This window comes from Scyliorhinus canicula, chromosome 1, assembly GCF_902713615.1.
Source record: "Scyliorhinus canicula chromosome 1, sScyCan1.1, whole genome shotgun sequence".
NCBI lineage: Eukaryota > Metazoa > Chordata > Chondrichthyes > Carcharhiniformes > Scyliorhinidae > Scyliorhinus > Scyliorhinus canicula.
Window position 1 is genome coordinate 45,333,450 of NC_052146.1, and position 26,800 is coordinate 45,360,249.

Below are 26,800 nucleotides of genomic sequence, written 5' to 3' on the forward strand. Positions count from 1 at the left end.
AATTCAGAATAGTCCTTTGTCTGAATTTTTTTTAGTTTGCAATCCTTGTTTCTCTTTACTCACAAGCGCTAGGCATCCTCTGCTGCCATTGTTAGGTTCTGAAGGCAATACTGCAATAAGAACTAGAAAGCAAGTCTTTACTTCTTCAACTTTATTGTGTCCAACAATCACTTCTCCATCAAGATACTACAGTGCCACCTGTATCTCCTTTACATAAATGTGCAGCCTATCAAACAATAAGCATGGTCTATTAAACAATGAAAATTCCAATTCTAACTGAGGCACTGCGGAACATTAACTCTTTCCTACACCTCATAGCTAACTGCCATACCATAATATCGAACCTCAACATCAGCACATTATCAGTTTCTCACTGTCCCGTAAGAAAAGCGAACATTCAGTGATTTCTTACTACTTCCAAATATATTCCAAACACTGTTCCTTCACTGTCGCTGGGTTAAACACCTGGAACTCCTTTTCTTCAAACCATCGAACCCCTACAGTGCAGAAGGAGGCCATTCGGCCCATCGACCCTCTGAAACCAAACCCAGGCCCATAACCCTACCTAACCTGCACATCTTTGGACTGTGGGAGGAAACTGGACCACCTAGATGAAACCCATGCAGATATCGAGACACTATGCAAAATACACATCGTCAGCCAGGGCCAGAATTGAACCTGGGTCCCTGGCGCTGTGAGGCAGCAGTGCTAACTACTATGTCACTGTGCCACCCCACTACTACATGGACTGCAATTTCAAGAAGGCAGCTTACCATCTCTTCCTCAAGGGCAATTAGGGATCGGCAACAAATTCTGGCCGAGCCTGTGATTTCCAAATCACACAAAGGAATAGAAAAACAAAATAAATTACCTATTTTATCACATAAAATTGTGACCCACTGTAAGGACCCACTTTGCCCTATTATAACTTCTAAATGCCACTGAGAGTCTATAATCAGATGTGTGGATGGTTGATATAAAATATTACCCTTGATGACAGTATAAGTCAGCCTTTTAAGTGTTGAAAAATCCTTTCAAAAACAGGGGTTGACTTATATGCCGAGTATAAAGTGTCAATTACTGCTGTTGCAGTGGGTGGTCGCCATTTTGAACTGTGCAACATAATACCGGTAATTCATCTAAAGTCAATGTGACATAGAACATAGAACATAGAACAGTACAGTACAGTACAAGCCCTTCAGCCCACGATGTTGTGCCGACCATTTATCCTAATCTAAGATCAACCTAACCTCCACCCCTTCAATTTACTGCTGTCCATGTGCTTGTTTAAGAGTCGCTTAAATGTCCCTAATGACTCTGACTCCACCACCTCTGCTGGCAGTGCATTCCACACGAGGTTTTGAAAAAAGGGTCATCTGGACTTGAAACATTAGCTCTTTTCTCTCCTTCAGATGCTGCCAGACCTGCTGAGATTTTCCAGCATTTTCTCTTTAGGTTCTTATACACCAGGTCGATGTATACATCGAGATCTACAGTCTGAATCTCTTTGGATAGGCAACTGTCCAGGAATACCTTGGGCTACGAATCATCATAAGGGAAATATATCTTTTGACTGGACAAAGACTATGGACAAAGTGTACCTTAAACAAATAGTATTTTCAGATAAGGTAATGGCACATCATTTAATCTCAAATACACACATATGCACAAGCAGTTTAAGGCACAGCAATAGGGAAACAAAAACATTGGGCATGAAAAGATTTTTAATCCAAACAAAAGCACTGTACAAATCTGAAGAGAAAGTATTGTGTTTTGTTCTTTTCCCGCATCTAAAAATACAGTTGGGTAACTCAGCAAAATTAGCTTTTATTCTAGTTATCAAAACCTTCAAAATAAATCCATTCAAATATGGCATGAAGCACATACCATTACAGCTGTTGACCCCAAGGGAATACCATTTGTATTTACGGCGCAGGTATAGCAGTCATAGGAAATGTCAGCACGTCATAGCATAATGGCACATTTAAGGGAAGGAATTATAAAGAACTAGCATTATAAAAGCTCTGTAATAAACACAGCTGTTATTATTGGTAACCAAATGTAATCAAATTTAATTCCTCAAATGTTTTGAAAAGACATGACAAGTTTTTATGATAAGTTTAAGTCCAATAAAAACAAATCACAAAATGGAATACTGTCTTGCACCCGAGGTGCTTGATTGAGCGGCATATATTGAAAGAGGGACTTTTCTGCTGCAGCCAACGTATGGGATGCAAAAGCTATCGACCTTTCCCCTCCGTGCTCCTTTGTGGGATAGGACGGTCCCCATACCATAGGGGGAAGCATCACACATGATGAGCAGAGGCTTTGCAGGATCATAGTGGGCTAGTAACCCGGACGATGACATAGGGCATTGGTGAGTTTAAAAGAGTGAGGGGGATCTCATAGAAACTTACAAATTTCTAACAGGATTAGACAGGGTAGATTTAGAAAGAATGTTCCCGATGGCTCGGTGCCCAGAACTAGGGATCATGGTTTGAGGATAAGGGGTAAATCTTTTAGGACTGAAGTGAGGAGACATTTCTTCAACAAGAGAGTGGTGAATCTGTGGAATTCGCTACAGCAGAAAGTAGTTGAGTCAAAATGTTGCGTAATTTCAAGAAGGAATTAGATATAGCTCTTGGGGCTAAAGGGATCAAGGGGTATGGGGGGAAGGCGGGATCAGGGTACTGAACCTGATGGTCAGCCATGGTGATGATGATGAATGGTGGAGCAGGCTTGAAGGGCCGAATGGCCTCTTCCTGCTTCTATTTTCTATGCTCTGTGTATTCATCCGAGTTACTAACCCACTATGATCCTGCAAAGATTCTGCTCATCTATATTTTGAACTGTTGCTTCACCTGCATAAAGGTGGTTTCTTGTGGCCGACCCCAAACCCAAACGCGATCTTTCTTCAACAGAAGGGGTAATGGGGCCAACATAATCGCCAGATTTGGGTGAAACTTCCCATTGTAATTAACGAGGCCGAGAAAAGAACGAATTTCCGAAGCGTCTGTCAAGGCGGGGCCTGCATGATGGATCGCAGCTCCTCCACGACAGGGGCAAACCGTCAAGGTCCACCTGATAATCAAGGTGGATCACTTTCTTCAACTGAAAAGCGCACTTTACGGGTCGTAACGGACTCCAACCTCCCAGAATCACTTCAACACAGACTCCAGATTGTCCAAATGCTCTTGTTCTGAAGTTCCTGTAACCAACATGTCGTCTAACTAAACAGCAACACATCCTTGAAGAATGTTCTTCATTCCGTGTTGGAAAATAGCATAGGCAGAGGACATGCCAAAAGGCAACCGTGGTTACTCATACCCTGTGAGTATTAATAGTAACATACTTCGGGAGGCAGGATCCAACTCCAGCTGCAACTTTCAGAACAGGTGTCCACCCACAAGTGTCATGTAGAGATCTTCTATGTGGTGCAAGGGGCATTGGTCTAGTCGGGAAGCCGTGTTATCTGCCTTCATTACTGGTACGACCGCTGCTGCACAATTGGTGAAACGAACGGGCCTCGTAATACCCAGGGACTCGAGACGAGCGAGCTCCATCTCCATTTACTCTAATAATAATAATCTTTACTGTCACAAGTAGGCTTACATTAACACTGCAATGAAGTTATTGTGAAAAGCCCCTAGTCGCCACATTCCAGTGCCTGTTTGGGTATAGAGGGAGAATTCAGGATGTCCAAATTACCTAATAGCACGTCTTTCAGGACATACAGGAGGAAACCGGAGACCCGGTGAAAACCCACGCAGACACGGGGAGAACGTGCAGACTCCGCACAGACGGTGACCCAAGCCGGGAATCGAACCTGGGACCCGGGCGCTGTGAAGCCATAGTGTTAACCACTATGCTACCATGCTGCCCACAGCATGGTGTAAGGAACAGGGCACGTCCTGAAATATTGTGGCAGGGCTTCCGGCTCAACCTGAATGTGAGATGTAGTATTTTGTATCTTCCCCAAACTGGGCTGAAACACTTCTGGGTATCTTCCGAACACCTCAGCAAACCAACAGAACCCATGTGGAAGATGTGCTGCCAATGCAGCTGCAAATGATGCAACAGGCTGGGCGCTTGGCCTCGCACCACGATGAGTGGGAAGTACACCCACTGGCCTCTGTAAATGACAGGGGTCAACGTAGTCCCAGCAACATCTAAAGGTTCCCCCGTGTATGTGGCCACCCTGGCCTCTGTGTCTGTCAAAGCAAGGGTCTGAATTCCACGCTCGATGCGGTCAAACGCCGCCTGTCTGACCATGGAGACCGCTACACCAGTGTCCAACTCCATTTCGAGCAGGCGCCCGTTCACCCATAGTGTTAATGGGACCCTCTCGGGGGGGTCTGCCACACCGTGCAGCTTACGGCAGTCGTCCTCCTCTTCCACTGCAGGTTAATTCAAATGAAAAGTACCGGGCCCAGGCTGGCCCTTGCCTCTGCTGGAGCGCACGGCACTCTGACATGGCCGTTGGCACCCACAAGTCCTACAGCTAGCTGGTTCTTCATCCAAGGAGTCCGGGGAAGGCTCCCATCGGGAAGGAACTTCCATCAGCCACCGGCATGGGCCCCTTTGAAAATGAAAAATGAAATGAAATGAAATTGATGCCCCGTCCATGGCACAGAGGGTGTACAGGGCTGGGCCCGCCCCAGAGCATTCAACTCCATCCCCTGTAGCTCCCGTGCTCCCTGTTATGTGCTCTCTCAGGACAACGCTATCTGAATGTCCTGTTGCAAAGTCAAGGCCGGCTCGGCTAACAGCTTCCTCTGGGAGGTTGCATTGTTGATGCCACAACCCAACCGGTCACATAACATCTCTGACATTGCGGTGCCATATTCACAGTACTCCACAATCCTGCATATCCAGAATGTGGCGAGTAAGGGCTTTTCACAGTAACTTCATACTTGTGACAATAAAAAGTTATTATTAATAGCTTGGTAATGAACTCCCTGGGGTCCTTTCCATGGTGTTAAACCAGTAATCTTGGACTATCTCGGACGGGTTTGGGGTCATGTTAAAACGTTGTCCAACCAAAGTCATAAACTCATCAAACGTTTTAAAGTAAGGTACGGCTGTGTCCATGAGGCTTATCACCCCAACGTATGCGAGCCACTGCCGGTCAGCAAAATAACCACCTAGCGGTCGTTTTCGGTGACGTTATTCGCCCGGAAGAGGTAACACATTTGGGGAGGTGGTGGCATAGTGGTATTGTCATTGGACTAGTAAACCAGAGACCCAGAGTAATGCTCTGGGGATCCAGGTTCAAATCCCGCCACTGCAGATGTTGAAGTTTGAATTCAAAAACAAAATCTGGAATTAAAAGTCTAATGATGATCATCAAACCATTGCCGATTGTCGTAAAAACCCCTCTGGTTCACTAATGTCCTTTAGGGAAGGAAATTTGTCATCCTTACTTAGTCTGGCCTATATGTGACTCCAGACCCACAGCAGTGTGGTTGATTCTTAACTGCCCCTTCCAAGGCAATTAGGGATGGGCAATAAATGCTGGCACAGCCTGCGATGCCCACGACCGTGAACGAATAAAAACAAAATCTTTGTGCGTACTGGTTCCAATCCTCCAGCGTAGCAGCAAATACATCCAAACGTCCGAAGAGAGGCATGGTGCAACAGAGAAAAAAAAACGTCCAACTTGTATCCGAAAAAAGTCTGGGGAGGTGGCTTCAGCAGTGCAGACAGCTATCCAATTTTAACCGTCGTCGCCAGTTTTGGGAGGGCCACAAAGAGTCCAACACGGTTTTTGTGAGGCAAACTAAATTTAACTTTATTTACACTAATATTTACACAGCTCCAGTACTTTGCTACTGGTCTTTTCTCTAGCCAGTACCTAACTGGCCAGCTCTATTTATACAACAGAAAATGTCAATGATTGCCCCGTCCCTTTATCGGGGAAACTGATATGACCCGAGATCCACGGGGTAACCAATTGTCCTTACCCAATAGGATCTGTGCCAGTTACAACAGGGGATAAAACATTTAAATTGAAAAACCTTCAACAAGACACTACAGTACATTAATGCAAAACAAGAAAAAAAGAAATGAAGTTCACAACACCCTGCTGAAAAAGCCACCAATCCTAGAAAGGAAGCAGTTTCCACACCTTACCTTGAGGCTGCACATGAATCTTGCTGCTCGCAAATGGCTTAAAAATAGGAAACAAAATGGAAGGTGAGTAATATTTCCAAAAGTATATCTGAAAAAGATTGCAAAAATCAAACTTAACATATAAAGAATAAACATACCGTTTATTTTTGTACATGGCTACAATATCTAAAAGGAGTTTTGACTTGCCTTCCAATCCAAAATAGCTCACAATGCATGCAAAAAATTACAGTAAGCTTGTTTAGAGTTTTGTTAGATACCATAACATAAATCAGGAATAAAAGACTACCCTTATCTTGGTAAATGACAGTCAAATAAATTTACTTAAATTAGGCGATCTAATCATTTAGTCTCAACTTTAAAAACCTCCAGATGCATTGAGTAATAATATTTCTAAAGTACAATTTAAAAATGTACTTGTATCAAAATAGACCTTCCAGTACTGTAGCAGCCAAAAGACAGTAAAATAGTTTAAAATCTTAAGACTGAAGCTAACAATTTCTGAGCAAAGATGTTAAATGACCTTCTGTAAATAAACTTCGCTGAAACCCCTTTGGTAATAGATTACACTAAATGTCTGCCATCAACAGAAGATTTTTTTTTGTCCCAATTTTCCATTCTTTCCCCTCATTCCTGGTGGGTTCGGCTCTAGAAGAATCTTTGATGCCTCACAAAGGGGTTATTTTTCATCTGAGAACCGAGACAGCAAGTGACGGATGCCTATTTTACACGCAAGATATCACAACCAAACTCCATCTTCCCCTCAGAGAATAAGGGTCTTGGCAAACAGGAGCAAAAAAATAAATTGATGGCTTTTTCTTTGTCTTAAAATAGGGTATTCAGGTCAATAGCCAGTAAAACCCAAGCAAAATAGTGCGGATGTTGGAAATCTGAAATACAAACAAAAAATGCCAGAAATACTCAGCAGGTCTGGCAGCAGCTGTGGTGAGGAGAACAGGACCTTGCCCTGAAAGTAACATTGTATCTTCCGCCACAGATGCTGATTATTACCAGCATTTTCTATGCGTATTTCTGGTCCACAGCTACCCTGGTCGAGATCAGCAAACTTGGCGGAAACTAAGTTTCAAACCTGCATGCTTTAGTATCGCAAGATATGCTACATTTACCAACTAAGTTTTTGGGGAAGTTATGTAATATCTGCATTTTGATTTTTCTAAGTTAATTTGTGACAATTAGAAATGGAATTGAAATAGAAATAAAAATGCTTCACAGCTCCAGGGTCCCAGGTTCGATTCCTGGCTGGGTCACTGTCTGTGAGGAGTCTGCACGTCCTCCCTGTGTGCGCGTGGGTTTCCTCCGGATGCTCCGGTTTCCTCCCACAGTCCAAAGATGTGCGGGTTAGGTGGATTGGCCATGCTAAATTGCCCGTAGTGTCCTAAAAAGTAAGGTTAAGGGGGGGGGGGGTTGTTGGGTTACGGGTATAGGGTGGATACGTGGGTTTGAGTAGGGTGATCATGGCTCGGCACAACATCGAGGGCCGAAGGGCCTGTTCTGTGCTGTTCTATGTTCTAATAGAATACTTATGACTTTTAAAGAAGATTGGCAGGAAAAAGTTAAGTGATAGTTAACAAAACTGAAAATCAGAATTATTTGCTTTAGGATTCTCAGTAGAATATATTTTGTGCAGGTTACAGCAATGTAGTGGTGATGTTACTGGACTAGTTAATCCAGAGGCCTGAGCTCATGCTGTGGGGAAATGAGTTGAATTCTCCAACACAGCAGTGAGGGAGTTTAAATTTAAATTCAGTTAATTAAGTAAATCTGGAATGAAGATAGTCTCAGTAATGTGGACCATCAAAATACTGGATTGTTGTCAAAACCGATTTGATTTATCAAGGTCAATTAGGGAAGAAAATCTGCCTCATTACTCAGTCTGGCCTCTATGTGATTCCAGGCACACAAAAATTTAGCTGGCTCTTAATTGGCCTTGCAGGTAACCCTCTTGTATTAATTGCAACAAGTGTTTAATAAGAATCAAACCGGATGGGCAATTAGGCATTGTCCTAGGCATCAGACACAACAAAGATACAAGCAGCCGAGGTTCCACCACAAAGTCTTCCTTACTAATATCTGAGGACTTGTGCGAAGATTGGGAGAGCTATCTCATAGACAAGTCAAGCAATAGCCTGACACATACATTCTTACCGAATCATACCTTACAACCAATGTCCTTGGCACCTCCATCGCTCGTAGCTCAGACTGACCAGAGGTGGCAGCACTGCAGGAGGAGGGAATGGCCCTGTTCCAGTACAGGTACAACATCCAACAACGTGGCAAATTACTCAAGTTGTCCACAAAAAGCAGGACAAATCCAAACATCTCCCACAAGGAGGCGGCATGGTCGGCAGCACAGTGGTTAGCACTGTTGCTCCACAACCCCAGGGTCCTGGGTTTGATTCATGCTTGGGTCACTATCTGCGCGGAGTCTGCATATTCTTCCCGTGCCTGCATGGGTTTCCTCCGGTGCTCCGATTTTCTCCCACAAATCCCGAAAGATGTGCTTGTTAGGTGAATTGGACATTCAGAATGCGCCCTCTGTGTACCCAAACAGGCGCCAGAATGTGGTGACTAGGGGCTTTTCACAGTAATGTCATTGCAGTATTAATGTAAGCTTACTTGTGACAATAATAAAGATTATTGTTATTATAGTCTACTCTGAATCATCGGTGAATAAACTGCTCATTGATTCTTGTTTTTGGCCAGTACTATTCACTTCCAGGGCTCATTACAGCCTTGGTCCAAACATGGACATGAGATTAATTCCAGATGTTGAGTGACAATGACTGCCCTTGAGTCAAGGCAAGATTTAACTGCATGACCCACAGATGTCCACTTGTGAGCTGCTAGGCTTGTGCTGAATCTATCACGATTAGCATGGCTCTGATGCCCCACAACATGACGGATGGCATCTTTAGTGTGAAGGCAGAACTTTGTCTCCATCATGAGCCTGTGGTGGTCACTCCTACCAATACTTGCATGGAATATCAGGACATTTGGAAAGCCAAAGCGCTTTCCGTCAGAGCCAGCATGGTTTTATGAAGGGCAAATCATATTTGAGTAACTTGCTTGAGTTCTTTAAAGATGTAACAAGCAAAGTGGATAATGGGGATCCTGTAGATGTAGTATATCTGCACTTCCAGAAGGTGTTTGATAAGGTGCCGCACAGAAGGTTAGTTCACAAGGTGAGATCACATGGGATTAGGGGTAATTTATTAGCTTGGATAGAAGACTGGCTGATGGACAGGAGACAGAGAGTCGGGATAAATGGGTCTTTTTCTGGATGGCAAGACATAACTAGTGGGGTGCCACAGGGTTCGGTCTTTGGGCCCCAGTTATTTACAATCTATATCACCGACTTGGATACAGGGCTAGAAGGACCTATCGCCAGATTTGCACAAAAATAGGTGGGGCAGTAAGTTGAAATGAGGAAATAAGAGCCTTAACAAATGGATATAGATAGGTTAGGAGTGTGGGCCAAAAATGTGGTAGATTGTGTTTAACTTGTATAAGTGTGAGGTCATGCATTTTGGTCGAAAAAACGGAAGGCAACTTATTATAAAAATGGGGAGAGAATTCGGGGTGCTCCAATGCAGAGGGATCTGGGTCTCCTTGTGCATGTGTTACAGAAACCTAGCATGCAGGTGCAGCAAATAATAAGGAAAGCAAATGGAATGTTGGCATTTATAGCAAAAGGAATTGAGTATAAAGGTAAGGAAGTGTTGTTGCAACTATACAAGGCATTGGTATTGTGCACAGTTTTGGTCCCCTTATTTGAGGACAGATGTAGTGGCATTGGAGGCAGTTCAGAGGAGGTTCACTAGATTGATTCCAGAGATTGATTCCATGACAGCATGTTAGCGCACATGGTTAGCACTGTGGTTTCACAGCGTCAGGGTCCCAGGTTCAATTCCCAGCTTGGTTCACTGTCTGTGCGGAGTCTGCACGTTCTCCACGTATCTGCGTGTTTCCTCCAGGTGCTCCGGTTTCCTCCCAGTCCAAAGACGTCCAGTTTAGGTGGATTGGCCATGCTAAATTGCACTTAGTGTCCAAAATTGCACTTAGGAGGGGTTATTGGGTTACGGGGATAGGGTGGAAGTGAGGGCTGAAGTGGGTCGGTGCAGACTCGGTGGGCTGAATGGCCTCCTTCCACACTGTATGTTCTATTATGTTCTATGAGGAGTGTGCCGTATGAGGAGAGATTGAACAGTTTAGGCCTGTACTCTCTAGAGTTCAGGAGAATGAAGGGAGATCTAATTGAGGTACACACAATGCTAAAAGGTATGGATAAAGTAGAGGTGGAACTGATAGACAATGAAGTCTGCCACCCTGAACACCTTCGTGCCCGTGTCATCCTCAGTGCTTCTTTCAAGTGCGATTCAACATTGAGGAGTACTGAATTCAACATTTTTATCAAGAGGTCAGTTGCTCCCACATTATGCGCATTATTATTTAAAAAATAGTTGTTTAAAAAATGATCTACGATTATTCATTCCTTGAGAATTTAAATAAACTGGGATGGTGGGAGGTGGTGGTGGTGGAGTTCACGATAATGCCATCAGTTGGAAAGAATGAGTTTAATTTTCTCATTCCTTTTTTTAAATGCATAATAGTTTCAGACGTGACAATTCATGGGCATTGAGGCAGAATACAAATTGAGATTTTCCATAAATTATGCTTTTATTTTAAATTCTGGAGATCAAACCTCTGATAGTATGCACTCTGTTTACTTATTGTCAAATGGAAATGAGCTGGAAAATGCTAAAACTGCCACTTGGAATAACATACATCATTGTGGTGCCCAGCTCCAATTATACACATCACACTCTAGCCGTTATTTTTGTGAAATTATAGCGACATTAGTTACTCTTGCTTCTGGAGTATTGCAAAATACAATTTGATATCCTGCTTAAATAAGCAGAATAAAATATTTACTCTAGTCCCTTGAAGCATTAATATCAATACTGAAGCTTCTATTCCACTCATTACCTGCAACGCCTGAATCAAGTACAAATAACTGTCAATTTAAAAAGCCACTTAAACTGGAAAATTTTCTAACTAACAGGAGTCAGCAGGCTAATATTCTTGTTAGTTTGTTGAGTCTCCACAATCCATAATATGTTGACAGGGAAAATATTGTAAGTCTGTGGGAGCTGAGGCAAGAGGATTAAAAATGGCTTCTGTTTCTTGTGGCTAAAGGCACTGGAGGAGGAGGGGGGTGGTGGTGGAAGGGGAACAGCAGCTTTTTGGCTTTTGATATTACCTAGTGACCCTTGACGAAAAGTAAATGCAAAAGAACATCAAGTCAGGATTAATTATAATGTCTGGAAGTTAAATAGCCTGTTAAAACACCCTGTCTGGCACAGTGTGTGATGAAAACGAGGAGTTGTTGGCTGGCTACAGTTGCCTGTGGAAACTGTACCTCAGCAGGAATTGATGTAGGAAAGGTGCGGAGGGGATGGAGTTGGAGGGAGGGGGCAGTTATTTTACACTTTGTTTTAGGTGGCTGCAGGAATTTTAAAAGAAAAGAGTTGTGCATTTGAAAGGAAGGAAAGGGAAATAGTTAACAAACACCAGAAGACCTTGCATCAACTGTAATGGAAATGAAGCAATATAGAAAATATTTGTTGCATTGAGTGAGATGTATAACTTTATTTATTTTTCTAATTTGTTATATCATTTTTCTTTGGGAGAAAGAATGAGTCTGGTTGGACTCTACAAGATTATGAGGTGCATGGATAGAGTGGATGGGTAGGCACTCTTTTACCAGGGGGCACAGGTTTAAGGTCAGTGGGGCAAATTTTAGATAGATGTGCGAGGCAGGTTTTTTATGCAGAGGGTGGTGAATGCCAGGGGAGGGTGTGGAAGCAGATACATTAACGGGATTCAAAAGGCACCTTGACAAATACATGGCTAGGATGGGTATAAAGCAATACGGCACAAGGAAGTGCTGAGGGTTTTGGCCAAGGTTGGTATTATGACCAGTACAGGTTTGGAGAGCCAAAGGGCCTGTTCCTCTGCGGTGTTGTTCTTTTTTCTTTGTTTGTGACACAGTGGCCGGGGTTTTCTGGCTCTGAAATCCACTGACCTTCGGAGGGACCAGAAGATCACAATGTTGGGCAGGACCAGGAAATCCTGGTCAGTGTATGTCATAATTTAATTAAGGGGAATGCTTTATGTTAACAGTGCAAAGTAACTATTTTCTGATAACTAGTCCAAGAGAAGAATTATTTGTTCATAAAAATGGCAAGGACACAATGGTCATTGATCCTACCTTTACTACAAGCAGTTCAACTTCAAACTAGTTTTGAGCAACCCAACAAAACAAAACCATTCGATGGTGGTTATACATGACAGGCAAAGAAAGCCAAGACAATATAAAGACCTACCCAATGGTGCTCTGCGATTTTCTTCAACTGGTCTGTGAAAGCCACCAGAAACCTGACAATTAAAAAGTTTTTAGAAACAGAACTTTAAAAAGGATTCACAAAGACATCATTTCAACATCTCGAACTAAATGGATGTTCGAGATTATAAAAAGCAATGCTTCAAAAAAGTGAGAAAATGGATAGGAAATTTAATTAACGAAATTGCAGAGCTGCGGACAGCTTCAGGGGTAATCTTTAATAAAATCTAAATTATCTGCAGCTCTCGAGGCAGCTGTATTAGACAAAAGTGGCTGAAGGAATTTCAACTGCAATCGTGTAAATCTGCTGAGAATGATGCTGTTTAATCAAAGTGCATGCTGAGCACAGAACTCCACTAATAAGCCTCCAGTCAAAATACCAATGACTTTCCAGAGACTTTAACGAAAATATCCATCACACAACCAGTGGATGTCAATAGGGAGACACAAAGATAGATACTATCCATGATGTACTAAGTCATTGATAGCTTTGTTAGACCGGGTTAATTATTTCAATGGTTCTAAGTCCAATCAACCAGATCATGATTTTTTTTTTTTAAGTAATTACTATTTCCAATAGTTCTTTGATGAGACTCGTAATTCAATATCACATGCATTCATAGCAATGGCATAGAATTGCCGTTGCTGAAAAAGGTTTAAAGAAATAAGATACAACATTCCGAATGGGAAATTTTATGGATCACAAAAACATTGCTTTCAGGCTGTTATTTCCATTAACACAAGGATGGAGATGTATAGAGATTGAATGGAACTTCATCTCCAAATGCTATACTCATATGTGGATTTTCATCAAGCTGGATGCATTATACAGAGATAGTGTGTAGATTTTGTGGGCAGGTAACTTGTGAATAATACTCTCCAACGCGCATTATGGAAGAACTGAAGGAGCAGCTTAAAGATTCACAATAAACAGTCTGACAATAACCCAGATAGTCAATTTTTCCAGTTATGGAGTTGCATTGAATTCACTGTTACCACGAACTATCACAAATTAACTTATATAGTGCCTTTGATGCAGAAAACAATGTCCCAAGACACTTCATATCTGGAAAAACAGGTGTGCCAAGGAGAGGTTACATAGATTACATAAGAAATAAGGGCAAATCATCCATCCTCTATGCCAACTCAGTTTTTCAATACGACCATGGCTGACCTTTCACCTCAACTATGTCTTCCTAGGTTTAGCATTGGACCACACAACCATGGACCGGGTCTAACAGTACCTGGAAAGTACTCGGAGGCCATCGGAAGCCCCCGGATGGTCGGGCTCTGGGCAGGGTTGTACCCTGGCACTCCCGCTCCCATTAAGCTCTTTGCAGATTGTATACATTTCAATAGATCACCTCTCATTCTTCCACATTCTGGGGAATACAAGTCTAGTCTCCTCAATCTCTTCTCATGGGACACTTCCCTCACCCCAAAAATCAGTCTAGTGACTCTTTGTTGCACTTTTTCCAAGGCAAGTATATGCTTCCTTCAATAAGGAGACTAAAACTGCTCACAGTAGCCCAGGTGTGGTCTCATCAAGGTCCTATAAAACTGCGGTCAGACTTCTTTACTCCTACATTTCAATCTCTTTCTCATAAAGGCTAACGTATCATTTTCTTTGCTTGCTGTACCTGCAACTTAATGTTCTGCAATTTGTGTACAATAATACCGAGGTACCGCTCAATACCAACATTTCACTTTCTCTCACCATTGTGTAAGGAACATGTTAAATTCTTGTCTGTTCTGTTTTTCTGTTTTTTAATTCCTATCCTGCGCAACATTACAGACTTTTGGCTTTGAGTTGCAAGTTGCTATTTGGACTGATCCGACAGACCCCTTTGATTTCATAGCATTTACAGTGCAGAAGGAAGCCATTTGGCCCATCGAGTCTGCACCGGCCGTTGGAAAGAGCACCCCACCTAAGCCCACACCTCCACCCTATCCCCGTAATCTCACCCAACCTTTTTGGACACTAAGGGCAATTTAGTATGGTCAATCGACCTAACCTGCACATCTTTGGACTGTGGGAGGAAACCGGAGCACCCGGAGGAAACCCACGCAGACACACGGGGAACGTGCAGACTCCGCACAGACAGTGACCCAAGCTGGGAATCGAACCTGAGACCCTGGAGCTGTGAAGCAACTGTGCTAACCACTGTGCTATCGTGCCATGGCATAGTCCGTGATGTCATTTTGATGGGCTTGGCTAGCAACCGATCCACTCCATTGCAATCACGGGCCAAGCAGGTCCTTGATACGGATTGGTGCTTTTTTTTTCTGGAATGCCGTGCTGGGGGATTCTCTGCATGTTGGTTTCAGTTTTCTTCAGAGCTGCAGAACTAAGCAGAATCCTTTTGAATCTCTCTTCCAGAAGGGGTGAAATTCTCTCTAAAATCGTATTTGGAACTCCCTTCAGGCAAACAGAGCAGTTAGTGAGCATTCAAAGCCTGAAGATAGCACTGGGGAGGGAAATGTTCTGGATTCCTCTCCGATTACAGATACCAGACCATTCAAGTCCTCGCGAAAACTGCTGCTATGATATTCTGTTTAACTGAAACAAGCTGTTGGTGAGTCTGCTGAAGCTGACCACATATCAGAAACTGAGCAGACCTGAAATGTATCTTTCGAGGGTAAGGCTCAGCTCAACACAAGTTGAAGCCTGTCCCTATGGGGATCCTACAGCCGGAGAATCCGGCCTGAGTGGCCCAGCTTGAAGATCAATACCAACAGACGGTTCAACACCTTGCATTCTGAAGAAATCACCGCCTACAAAAATATCTCAACCCCAGCAGCAAAGATCCTCAAATCTTTCATACCCTTTTAATCTGTTATTTTTTGGACCTTTCCTACTCCCACCGTGTGTCTGTCTTGTGTGTCTCCGGGTTGAGGTGGGGGGTGGGACAGGGTTTTGGGAATAGTTAGACTAGTACATCATAGTTCCATTATATGTCCGTCTTTTACTCTTGCAATAAATAAAGTTTGTTAATATTTTACTTATAAATCTGGTGCCTGTAACTCATCTGGGGCAGTTAAGGGTTAAAGATCTCAGGAAAATGTACACATTATTGGTTAATTCACTTATGCTGGGACTCCGGGATCTGTGAGGCTGCACCCAAGGTGTCATAACAATTGGAAAATAAATTGGCTGTTCTATTTTCCCTTCCAAAATAAAGATTCACACTCTCTCATATTATATTTCATCTGCCATGCTCTTGCTCACTGACTGGGTGGAATTCTCACATGGTCCCGCTGATGAGTTCAATGGCAGCTGAAGGGAAGAATTCGGGGGGTGGGGGTGGGTGAGGGGGCAAGAATAGTTTTTTACCGACATTAATTTCCTGCGGGATGCAGATGAAGGCCTGACCAATTAAGGCAAATTCCCTGTGGCACGAGCGGGAAAACACTCCGGTGCAAAATACATTTTGCAACAGTGTAGCGTACAGATGGACAATGCCTCCAGCTACCTCTAGAGTTCAGGATGGAGATGGAGACTGACAGCAACATTGGATCATGGACCACCGCAGCGAGTGGACTGTCCAGATCCAGCATCCTAAAGGGGCTCCATCCTCCAGCCTCAGAATGTTCCTGGAGACCCATCTTCTTTCTCAGGAGGTCCACATTCTTTCTTCAATATTGGGTCAGTGATGTTGGGCACCTTTCCAATATGGAACCCAGATAGGATGGTGTCAGCGCGCCATTAGGCCCTTCCCAATTTAGAATTTGATGCAAAATACCCGATTATATAATTAATAAGTTCAGGACTGGAAGATTTGGCATGACTTTCCGCCAGCCTCCGCAGCGGAAAACACTCCACGTTCCCACTCTGCCACAGGACTGGAGTCTCAGAACAAAAGAATTCTGCCCATTGACAGATCCCTTTGGTGCCTCTGTGTCCTCCTCACAGTTTATTTCCCATCTAACTTTGTATTGTCAGCAAAGCTGGATACTCAGTTCACTTACCTTAGTCATTATAAATAGCTAAAGCCCGAGCACTTAGCCTTCCAGTATTCTACTAGTTAAAACCCCCAAATAATCTGATTATTTCTATTGTTTTCTGTCCATTAATCAAACCTAATCCATGCTAATATATTACCTCAATCAGATAAACCTTAACTTTGGGTAATAACTTATTGAATGAGACCTCATTGAATGTCAGATTAATACGGCACAGATGAAGGCCATTCAGCCTCAGCTGATTATCCTAAACTGATAGAATGCTCTCTGAAAATCCAAATACACTACATCCACTGGTTCTCCCTCATCAATGTTGCTCATTACAACCTCGAGAAACTCTAGCAGATTTGTCAAACATGATTTCCCTTACATAAATGCACACTGATTATGCCTAACCAGCTTATGATTCTCTAAATGCTTTAAAAAAAATTTTTTAACTGGAATTTCGCATTTCAGATCAAAACTTTGCAGAATACAAAAACAACAATGGTAACCACAATGATAACACCAAAACAGGTATCAGATGCTGCCACTGCATCTGCGACAGTAGTCCCAGTGCTATCATTCCCTAACTTATTTACATTAGTGTGTATTATACAGTTTTTTTTAAGTGCTCTTATTGGGACATCTAACGTTCAATAACAAGAATTGTACACAACTTTACATGCGTATTGGGCAGCATGGTGGTGAGCACTGCTGCCTCTCGACGCCGAGGTCCCAGGTCCGATCCCGGCTCTGGGTAACTGTCCGTGTGGAGTTTGCACATTCTCCCCGTGTTTGCATAGGTTTCGCCCCCCACAACCCAAAGATGTGCAGGCTAGGTGGATTGGCCATGTTAAATTGCCCCTTAATTGGAAAAAATGAATTGGGTACTCTAAATCATTAAAAATAAAACTTTCCATGTGTATTTACAGTTATTGTCAGAATTCTTTACGTTGTTTACGATTAATTTCATTTTGCTGGATTAAGTGTTCTTTTACCACATTCCAAATAATAGATTCTAGCATTTTCTCAACTACTGATGTCAGGCTAATTTGCTTAATAGGTCCCTATTTTCTCTCTCCTTCCTTTCTTAGGTTACATTTACTATCCTCCTTTTTCTAGACTCTTGCAAGCGCTATCTCTGAGCTACCTCATTTAAAACCATAGGATCCAAGCCATCGGATTCAGATTTGTCAAATTTAATTGACATTAATTTCTACACTACTATTTCTTTATTAATAATATCCCAAGTTCCTCATTTTCATTGGAGCCTTGGTATAGCACAATTTCTAGAAAGTTTTTGTGCCTTCCCAAATGCTTGGGTGACTCATTTGCAAATGCAAATTGGAATGTAATGAGATATTTTGCTTAGATAGCTGAATGTGCTATTCCTGTCTTGGGAAAGCTTGACATCATAACTAGGAATCTGAAATGGGAAGACTTCCATTCTCTTTCACGACTGTCCTTAATTTTGAGCACAAAAAACTATCAGATATATACAGATGAGAAGCATTCAAGATTGGTCTCCCATTTAAAAAAGCAAATACTGAAACTAGCAGCGGGTTCTGCGGGTCTTTTTACTCATGTTAATTACGATTTACAGGTTCATACAATTTACCAATCCCCTCCTTTCACCAGAGGGGAAAGAAAATACATGCTTGCTGTTACCTAGATTTCTGTAGGACAGCACCCATAATTTCACGCTTCTTTTCATCCTTGATATCTTCATTGATGTCTGTTCCACCAAATATGACTCCATATGGAACACCACTGCCTAAAAGAATTGGCATTTTTATTTATTTGCAAACTAATTTCCTTGAACTTCCACCTTACTTCTCCACATTGGTAACATACAATAAGCAAAAAAAAAAGTTTTGTACTTCAGCTGAAGTAAATATAATTTACTTTGACACCACTAGTCAAAGTGAGAGAAATACAAGTAGGGAACAAGGGACTTGAAGGGAAAGGAGGACGGAAGAGGGAGGAAAAAAGGGTGAAGTTGGAAAAATAAAAGGACGAGAGCAAGTTGGAGAGGAAAAAGGGAGAAGGCAGGAACAGGAGAAACGGTTTCAGAAAACACCTCTACTCTTAACCCAGAAGGAATAAGGCATATGTCATGAAGTTGCCATATACAAGATCGCAGGAATAGGAAATTATCAAATTGAAGACAGTTTACGTATGTACATGAGAATGAGAGATAAAAAAGTGAGACATAAAGGAAGAAATGGAGCTCTGTAAAAGTTAGAAAGTCCTATCGTCCTGCATTTACAGGCCTTCACATTGAGTATGTAGATACAAAGATCTTTGAAAGATGAGAATACAGGTTGCAAAGTATATAAAATGGCAAATAGCATTCTGAGTTTTATTTATCAGACGAAAAATAAAATAAGGAACTGACACTGAATTTGTGCAAAACATTGATTTGAGCATTGGGCCCAGTTCTGGGTACTCCAAGATAGACACAATCAAAACCATAGAAAGATAAAGCGATGATTTAGCAAAATGATACGAGGAACAAAATTGTTTTGCAATGGCCGAAAATATTGTTTTATTTCCCCACTAGCACACAATGGATATTTTTCTTCTAATCATGGAAGGCAAAGAAAGATTCTAATAAGAAAATAAGTATTAGGAGTAGGCCATTTGGGCCCCTCAAGCTTGCCCTGCCATTTGATAAGTCCATGACTGATCTCATTGTGGTCATTACTTTCTTCGCTATCCCCTTGTCGATCAAGAATCTATCTAATTTGGCCTTAAAAATGACCCTGCCTCCCTGCTCACTGGGGAAGCGAATCCTATACATTAACAACCTTTAGAGAAATAAATTCTCCTCAATTCAGTCTTAATTGGGGACCCCTTATTTTTAAGCTACATCCTCTTATTCTGGACTCCCAAGGCGAACAAGAAGGGTAATAATGGAGGTCTGACCCTAATATTAGCCTCTCACTAGCAGTTTCCTAACAACTCCAGGTTAAAGTCCAACAGGTATGTTTGGAATCGCTAGCTTTTGGAGCATCAGGTCACCTGATGAAGGAACTGCGCTCTGAAAGTTAGTAATTCCAAACAAACCTGTTGGACTTCTACCTGGTGTTGTAAGATTTCTTATTGTGCCCACCCCAGTCCAACGCCAGCATCTCCACATCACAACAGTTTCCTAGGAGAGAAAAAGAAAGCTTTCAAAAGTGCCTCGGCTAATTGATGGCGACATGATTTCCAGGAGGCAAAAATAGCCACAAGATGTTACTCAACATCCCACCAACAATATCAATCTCGTCTAGATACTCGTCCAACTCTCTTTTTACAGTTTGGAGCAAAACTACACCCACTATAAGATCAACAAAAATATGCCCAAAAGGTCAATTAACCATTTGGAAAAGAAAACTCATTTAGCATCTAACATACTTTAATGCTTTATTTAACTGTACTAATTCCTCTATCATTAATTTATCTGATACAAAAATTATGACATTTGCGCAGTCTAGTCCCTTCATGAGCTTAAAAACTTCATTCATGTCTCCACAAAGTCTATCTTTTTCTAAATTAAAAAGATCTAGCATTCTGGGACTTCACAATAACCAAACATTTTAAAGCTAGGAATTAAACCTAATGCCTTCCTCTGAGTCTTTTTCAGTGCACATGTGTCTCAATTTTAATAAAAGGGACATTAGTAACATGGATACAAAATTGGCCGAATAACAGGAAATGGAGAGAAGTGACTGATGTATGTTTCTTGGCGGCAAGAAGGTTTGTAGTGGATTTGCAAGGGACGGTGTTGGGACTCTTGCTCCTCCTGATATATTGAATTGGATATGTTTATTGTCACGTGTACCGAGGTACAGTGCAAAGTATTTTTCTGCGTGCAGTTCAAACATATCATTTAGTACATGAAAAGAAAATACTTAAAAGGGCAACACAAGGTACACAATGTAAATACATAGACACAGGCATCAGATGAAGCATACAGGAGTCCAGTATTAATCAAATCAGTTCATAGGAGGATTGTTTATAGATTTGGGGAAGAAGTTTTCCCACGGTAGTGGGAATTTTGGACATAGTCAATGGATGGGAAGCGGTTCATGAGTGTCTGAAGTTTCTTGCAGTCTTGGGCTGAGCAGTTGCTACACCAGACTGTGATGCAGCCAGATAGGATGCTTTCTATGGTGCACCTGTAGAAGTTGGTAAGAGTCAATGTGGACTTGCCGAATTTCCTTATTTTCCTGAGGAAGTAAAGGCGTTGTTGTGCTTTCTTGGTGGTAGCGTCGACGTGGGTGGACCAGGACTGATTTTTGGTGATGTGCACACCTAGGAATTTGAAGCTATCAACCATCGCCACCTCGGGCCCCATTGATGCAGACAGGGGTGTGTACAGTACTTTGCTTCCTGAAGTCAATGACCAGCTCTTTAGCTTTGCTGGCATTGAATGAGAGATTGTTGTCATTACACCACTCCACTAGGTTCTCTATCTCCCTCCAGTATTCTGACTTATCGCTGATCGAGATCCGACCCATTACGGTCATGTCATCAGCAAACTTGTAGATGGAGTTGGAGCCACATTATGCAATGCAGTCGTGTGCGTACAGGGAGTAGAGTAGGGGGGCTAAGTGCGCAGCCTTGCAGGGCCCCGGTATTGAGGACTATCGTGGAGGAGGTATTGTTTGTTTATTCTTACTGATTGTGGTCTATGGGTCAGAAAGTCAAGGATCCAGTTGCAGAGTGAGGAGCCAAGTCCTAGGTTTTGGAGCTTTGATATAAACTTGGCTGAGATTATGGTGTTGAAGGCGGAGCTGTAGTCAATAAATAGGAGTCTGATGTAGGAGTCGTTGTTTTCGTGATGCTCCAGGGATGAGTGTAGGGCAAAGGAGATGGAGTCTGCTGTAGACCGGTTGCGGCAGTATGTGAATTGCATGTATAAAAAACTTGATGTACAGCACAGTTTCAAAATTTGCAGATGACACAGAACTTGGAAGTATTGTGAACAGCCAGAAAGATAGTACAGGACTTCAAAATAACAGATAGGTTGGTGGATTGACAAGTGGCTGATGAAATTTTAATGTAGAGAAGCGCAAAAAGGTGTATGATTTATTTTGGTAGAAGAATGTAGAGAGACAATATAAAATAAAGTATATGACTCTAAGGAGATACAGGAGCAAAGGGGTTTGGGTGTATATGTTGCACAAGTCATTGGAGGTGACAGGAAAGGTTGACAGCACGGATAATAAAGCATACAGCGCCTTAGGTTTTATTAAAATGGGGATAGAGTACAAAAGCAAGGAAGCTATGTTAAACTTGTATAGGACACTGGTTTGTCTCAAATGGAGTACTTCTGGGAGCAACACTTGAGGAACGATGTAAAGGCATTACAGAGTGTACAGAAAAGATTCAGAAAAATCGCTCCATGGATGAGAACTGTGGATATATTGGAGAGGTTGGGACTGTTTTCATTGGAGAAGAAAAGGTTGAGGGAAGATTTGAGAAATTATGAGGAGTCTCAACAGGGAAAACTGTTCCCACTTGGTGGAAGGATCAAAAACAAGACAGCACAGATTTAACGTAACTTGACAAAAGAACCAGAAAAACAAAAGGAAAAATATTTCACGCAGCGAGTGGCCGGGATTCAGAATGTGGTGGAGGCATGTTCAGTTGAGGCATTTAAGGAGGAATTTGATTATTATCTGAAAAAGAATAATGTGCAAGGCTAAGAAGAGAAGGCCGGGAAATGGCACTAGGTAAATTGCTCCTACGGAGTGCCAGAACAGATATGATAGACCAAATGGCCTTCCATGCTGTAACCATTCTGTGATACTGTCCTTGATCAGACCTCACCAAGATCCTGTGCAAAAGCTCTCCCTTCAGCTCACTTTCCATTGTTTGGCAAGAGCCAATAACATTGAGAAACAGGCGTAAACTTGCATTACACTTTTCCTTGGTTCACTTAATGTGAAAATATGAAAAATTTATAATATTAGCTTGTGTCACAAGTAGGCTTCAATGAAGTTACTGTGAAAAGCCCCTAGTTGCCAAATTCCGGTGCATGTTCAGGAAGGCCGCTACAGGAATGAACCCGCGCTGCTGGCATTGTTCTGCATTACAAGCCAGCTGTTTAGTCCACTGTACTAAACCAGCCCCAGATTATTGACAGAAAACACCATGTAAATTATAGCTGCTATATTCCTAATCACAGACACATGGGGCGGGATTCTCCGTCCCGCCACACATTTCTTCCCCGACCGGCCGGCGGGATTCTCCGTTACTTCAGCCGGTCAATGGGGTTTGTGGGGCAGCCCCACGCCGTCGGGAAATCCCTGGGTGCCGGCAAAAAGGAGAATCCCGCCGGTGGAGAATCCGGTCCACAAAGTCATTCAGCCTAGCAGTGAGTTCATAGAGGCTTCACCAATAAAAAAACAAATTGCCTTCACGTTCATGCATTAATAACCCACTTTTCAGGGAATAAACATTGTTTAGTCAAGGTATTTTTCATGTCGGATTTCTTCCTCCAGGCCTAAATTGGAAGCTCTCAAACTTTTAACCATTTTGAAAATTATTTGCTGTATATATGATTTTAGCACTACTTTGATTCAGGTTGCTGCCAACATCATGATAGTGTGACACAAATCTCATAAGCGATATTGGCAATGCAAACTGCCAATTCATAAATGAAACCCTGGAGGAGTCACTGCTTACATTCAATACATTTTGCAGTTTTCAATATGTATCTGCTCTTATTTTAGGCTGGATTGACAAGCAGCAATTTCCCACTGATCAAGTTGTTAGGTCAGGTTGAAACTAAACAAGTTTGTAGAAGCATAAAGTTGTTGCTCAGCAACCGGGGCGCCCTGCAGGTAGGAAGGCAATTTGAGTTTATTTTTTAGCTTGATGTATTGCAGTTGAAGATAGCAAGCCGGAGAGTGAACATCTCTCAGCTCTGCCAGAGAAAAGCTGGACAGTACAAGGGGGCTGGAAAAAGGCTGATTTCCCAAATAACTGGTTAAAGTCCAGATAACCAGGGAATTAGGACAGAAATAATGTCTTATGAAGACTGAAGGAACAGAGACTAAGAAGTTGAACAAGGCAGTGTTCTTTACTGTTCAGGAGAATCCAAGGGAAAAACAGATGAAGTGTCCTGAATTGAAGAGACAGCTGCCGTAATGAGATTTAAAGTGGGAAAGCTAGACCTCAGAGGCAAATCAAAAATTTGGTGCCATTTTAATACAGTCTGGGAATCGATAGTCAAAGCACTTAGGAAGATTTTGTGCAACAGTCGAGCCAAAGGAATCCTGAAGGGAGAGGTGCAAAACCTGGAAGCGAATCATTGATGGAAGCAGTTGAGGGAAAGCATTGTTTAAAAGAAGATTTAAAAGTGTACTTTTGAATGCAGAATTCGGAATCACTCATGTGGAAGCTGGAGTTCAGTGAGACTCGGGGGATTTTGAGGAGAAATCCACAGAAATTCACTCGGGTTCAAAATGGGGTGTGTCTGACCACAGCCAGTCTGTGTGTTTAAATGGACGGTGTGATACTGAGACCATTATTGCCTAAGATAGACTTTGTTAACCTTAAAATCTATGTACATTTGTGAAGCTAAGGGGGGGGGGGGGGGGTAAAGGAATATTATCATAATCAAACTTTTCAGATTTAATAAATGTTTTTTCTTGTTGTTAAAACTAATTAGTGGTCCTGTGACTCTGGCCCTCCACATTTTCTTAAATAATTGAAAAGTTACGCTCTTTTGAGCCAGTGTTCCATTCAAGAATCTTCCCATCCTGTATGAACACCAACTGGGGTCGCAACATTAGTTAAATATGCACCATGAAAATGAAGCAAGTCTGAGTTCAAACTTTCCACCTTAATAGAAAGTCAGAAGAGGGAGATCAAATATATTTAAGGTAGCACAATTTACTTTTTACTTGCGCAACATCTACTTTTCCATAATTACAATCAGACTCGAGAAAAATTTACTTTCTCACCATTAAATTTAATTGCCGTTTAAACATAATCACTATTTTATAACTTACTGAATATTCTTCAACTCTTTTTATCAAATTCCTACACAATCTAGAATCAGCTTTGAGAATACACAAGTTGCCTTACCTAAGAGCAACCTTCCTCCTTTGTAGAGATGGATTATCAACACTGCTTCAAACTTCTCCTCCGAGATTAAGTCTGAAACTTGGGAGGATGATTTAAAATCAGCAATGTCTCTCAGAGTACATACGTGGTCACTACTTTGTATATATTCACTGTAAGAAAGATAAAATTAAAGTAAGACTAAATTCTAGCAAATATTCACAATTGGTTTAGCTATTTCTGCATAAACAAAAGATTGTAAAGTGTAAAGAAAATCCAATAATACTAATTCACCGCATTTTTCGTTTTACCACTTTTCTGTTTTTTGGTGAACCATTTCTCATTTCAGACTTGGTACTTTTCCACTTTCAGTTTCCTCACCAATTATGAGTTTTTGCAGCTTTAGGTTTACTGTTTCCCTTTTTTTGTTTACCCATTTCCTCTTCCTGAACTATTTTCTGAACATTATTCTCAGCTTTTTCGTTAACCATTTCCCTTTCAGACATTCTTCAATGCAATCTTTTGGTTTTTTGGTTAACCATATTCCATGCTTTACTGATATTTGTTGAAAATACTTCCACACTCTCACAGAAATATTTCTCAGCACCATTCAAGAAGTTTCAAATTAAGTTAAAGAAAAAAGAGTTTTAATTGTATAATTAATTATGACCCAAAAACTGCTTGCATTGTGTTACAAAGCGAGTCGTGCCTTGAAAGTCTGAGAACTCCTGACCGATCACACTCCCGGCTTCCAATTAGTATATGGCTGAAAGATTTGAAGGTAGTAGGTGAGTCACTCTTTGAACAATTCCCAGCCTTTAACCAGCTCTGCTAGTTATGGAGGAGTTATGCACTACTTCATTATCTGAGGAGTTATGGACTGCTTCATTATCTGAGGAGTTGCAAATGGCCCTGAAAACTGCCGTGATCAGCAAATATTCTCACTTCTGTCCTATTGATAGAGCGAAGGCCCTTGGTAAAGCAGCTGAAGGTGGTTGGGCCTAGGATATTACCCTGAGGAACTCTGACAGTAATGTCTCAGAGCTGAGATAGAACATAGAACAGTACAGCACAGAACAGGCCCTTCGGCCCTCGATGTTGTGCCGAGCAATGATCACCCTACTCAAACCCACGTATCCACCCTATACCCGTAACCCAACAATCCCCCCTCCCCCCCTTAACCTTACTTTTAGGACACTAAGGGCAATATAGCATGGCCAATCCACCTAACCCGCACATCTTTGGACTGTGGGAGGAAACCGGAGCACCCGGAGGAAACCCACGCACACACGGGGAGGACGTGCAGACTCCGCAGAGAGTGACCCACTGATGATGATTGGTGTCCAACTACAACCATCGTCCTTTGTGTCAAATACGACTCCAACCAGTGGAGTTTTCCCCTTGAATATCATTGACTTAAAATTTACTTGGGCTCCTCGCTGCCAAATTTGGTGAAGTGCGGCCTTGATGTCACTTTCACTTCACCTCTGGAGTTCAGCTCTTTTATCCATGTCTGGATCGAAGCTATATGAGGTTTGAAGCCGAGTAGTGTGAACGGAATTCAATCTCAGCATCAGTGCACAGGTTACTGGTGAGTAAGTTCCACGTGATTGCATTGTTGATGGCATCTCCCATCATTTTGTTGCTATTGAGAGTACTATATATTGAGAGAATAATTGACTGGTTTGGATTTGTTCTGCTGTTTGTGGAAAGGACTTAACTGGGCAATTTTCCACTTTATTGGATAGATGCCAGTGTTGTAGCTGTGCCGGAATAGCTTGGTTATGAAAGCTTCATATTATTGCAAGCTCTTCCCTTTTATGTAAATTTGCTGGCATCACTGCATTCCTGAAATGAACCCTTGACCCCTCTATCCCTATAAACTAGCACCCCATCTTCAATTTCCGTTTCCTCTCCAAAGCTTTTGAACATGTCACTGCCTCTCTAATTCATGCCCACTTTTCCCACCCCGCTTCATGCTTTAATCTCTCCAATCAGATTTCTAACCCAGCCACAGTACCGAATGGCTCAAACCAAAGCCATAAATGACACCCAACTACTCCGAATCCTTCTTGACCCACCTGTAACCAAGGGTCAGTACTGAGGGACTGCTCCACTACCGGAGGGATTGTACTGAGGGACTGCTCCACTACCGGAGGGATTGTACTGAGGGACTGCTCCACTACCGGAGGGATTGTACTGAGGGACTGCTCCACTACCGGAGGGATTGTACTGAGG

At 42.2% G+C, this 26,800-nt stretch overlaps 1 protein-coding gene across 4 annotated transcripts in view; it reads right to left on the reverse strand.

The window, feature by feature from the left end:
• glt1d1 (glycosyltransferase 1 domain containing 1) overlaps positions 1-26,800 on the reverse strand; it is a 99,973-nt gene that overhangs the window by 63,387 nt on the left and 9,786 nt on the right. For 3 of the 4 annotated variants that reach the window (XR_005459834.1, XR_005459835.1, XM_038790246.1), the window contains exons 2-5: positions 24,587-24,735; positions 18,167-18,272; positions 12,537-12,588; positions 6,133-6,220 (exon numbers count right to left, since the gene is read on the reverse strand). Coding sequence is in view for 2 of the 4 variants with exons in the window: in XM_038790246.1 (XP_038646174.1) it covers positions 6,133-6,220; positions 12,537-12,588; positions 18,167-18,272; positions 24,587-24,735 (395 nt within the window). In the remaining 2 variants the exon portion in view is untranslated. The remainder of the gene's footprint in view (positions 1-6,132; positions 6,221-12,536; positions 12,589-18,166; positions 18,273-24,586; positions 24,736-26,800) is intronic. The other variant, XM_038790251.1, reaches the window with a different exon arrangement.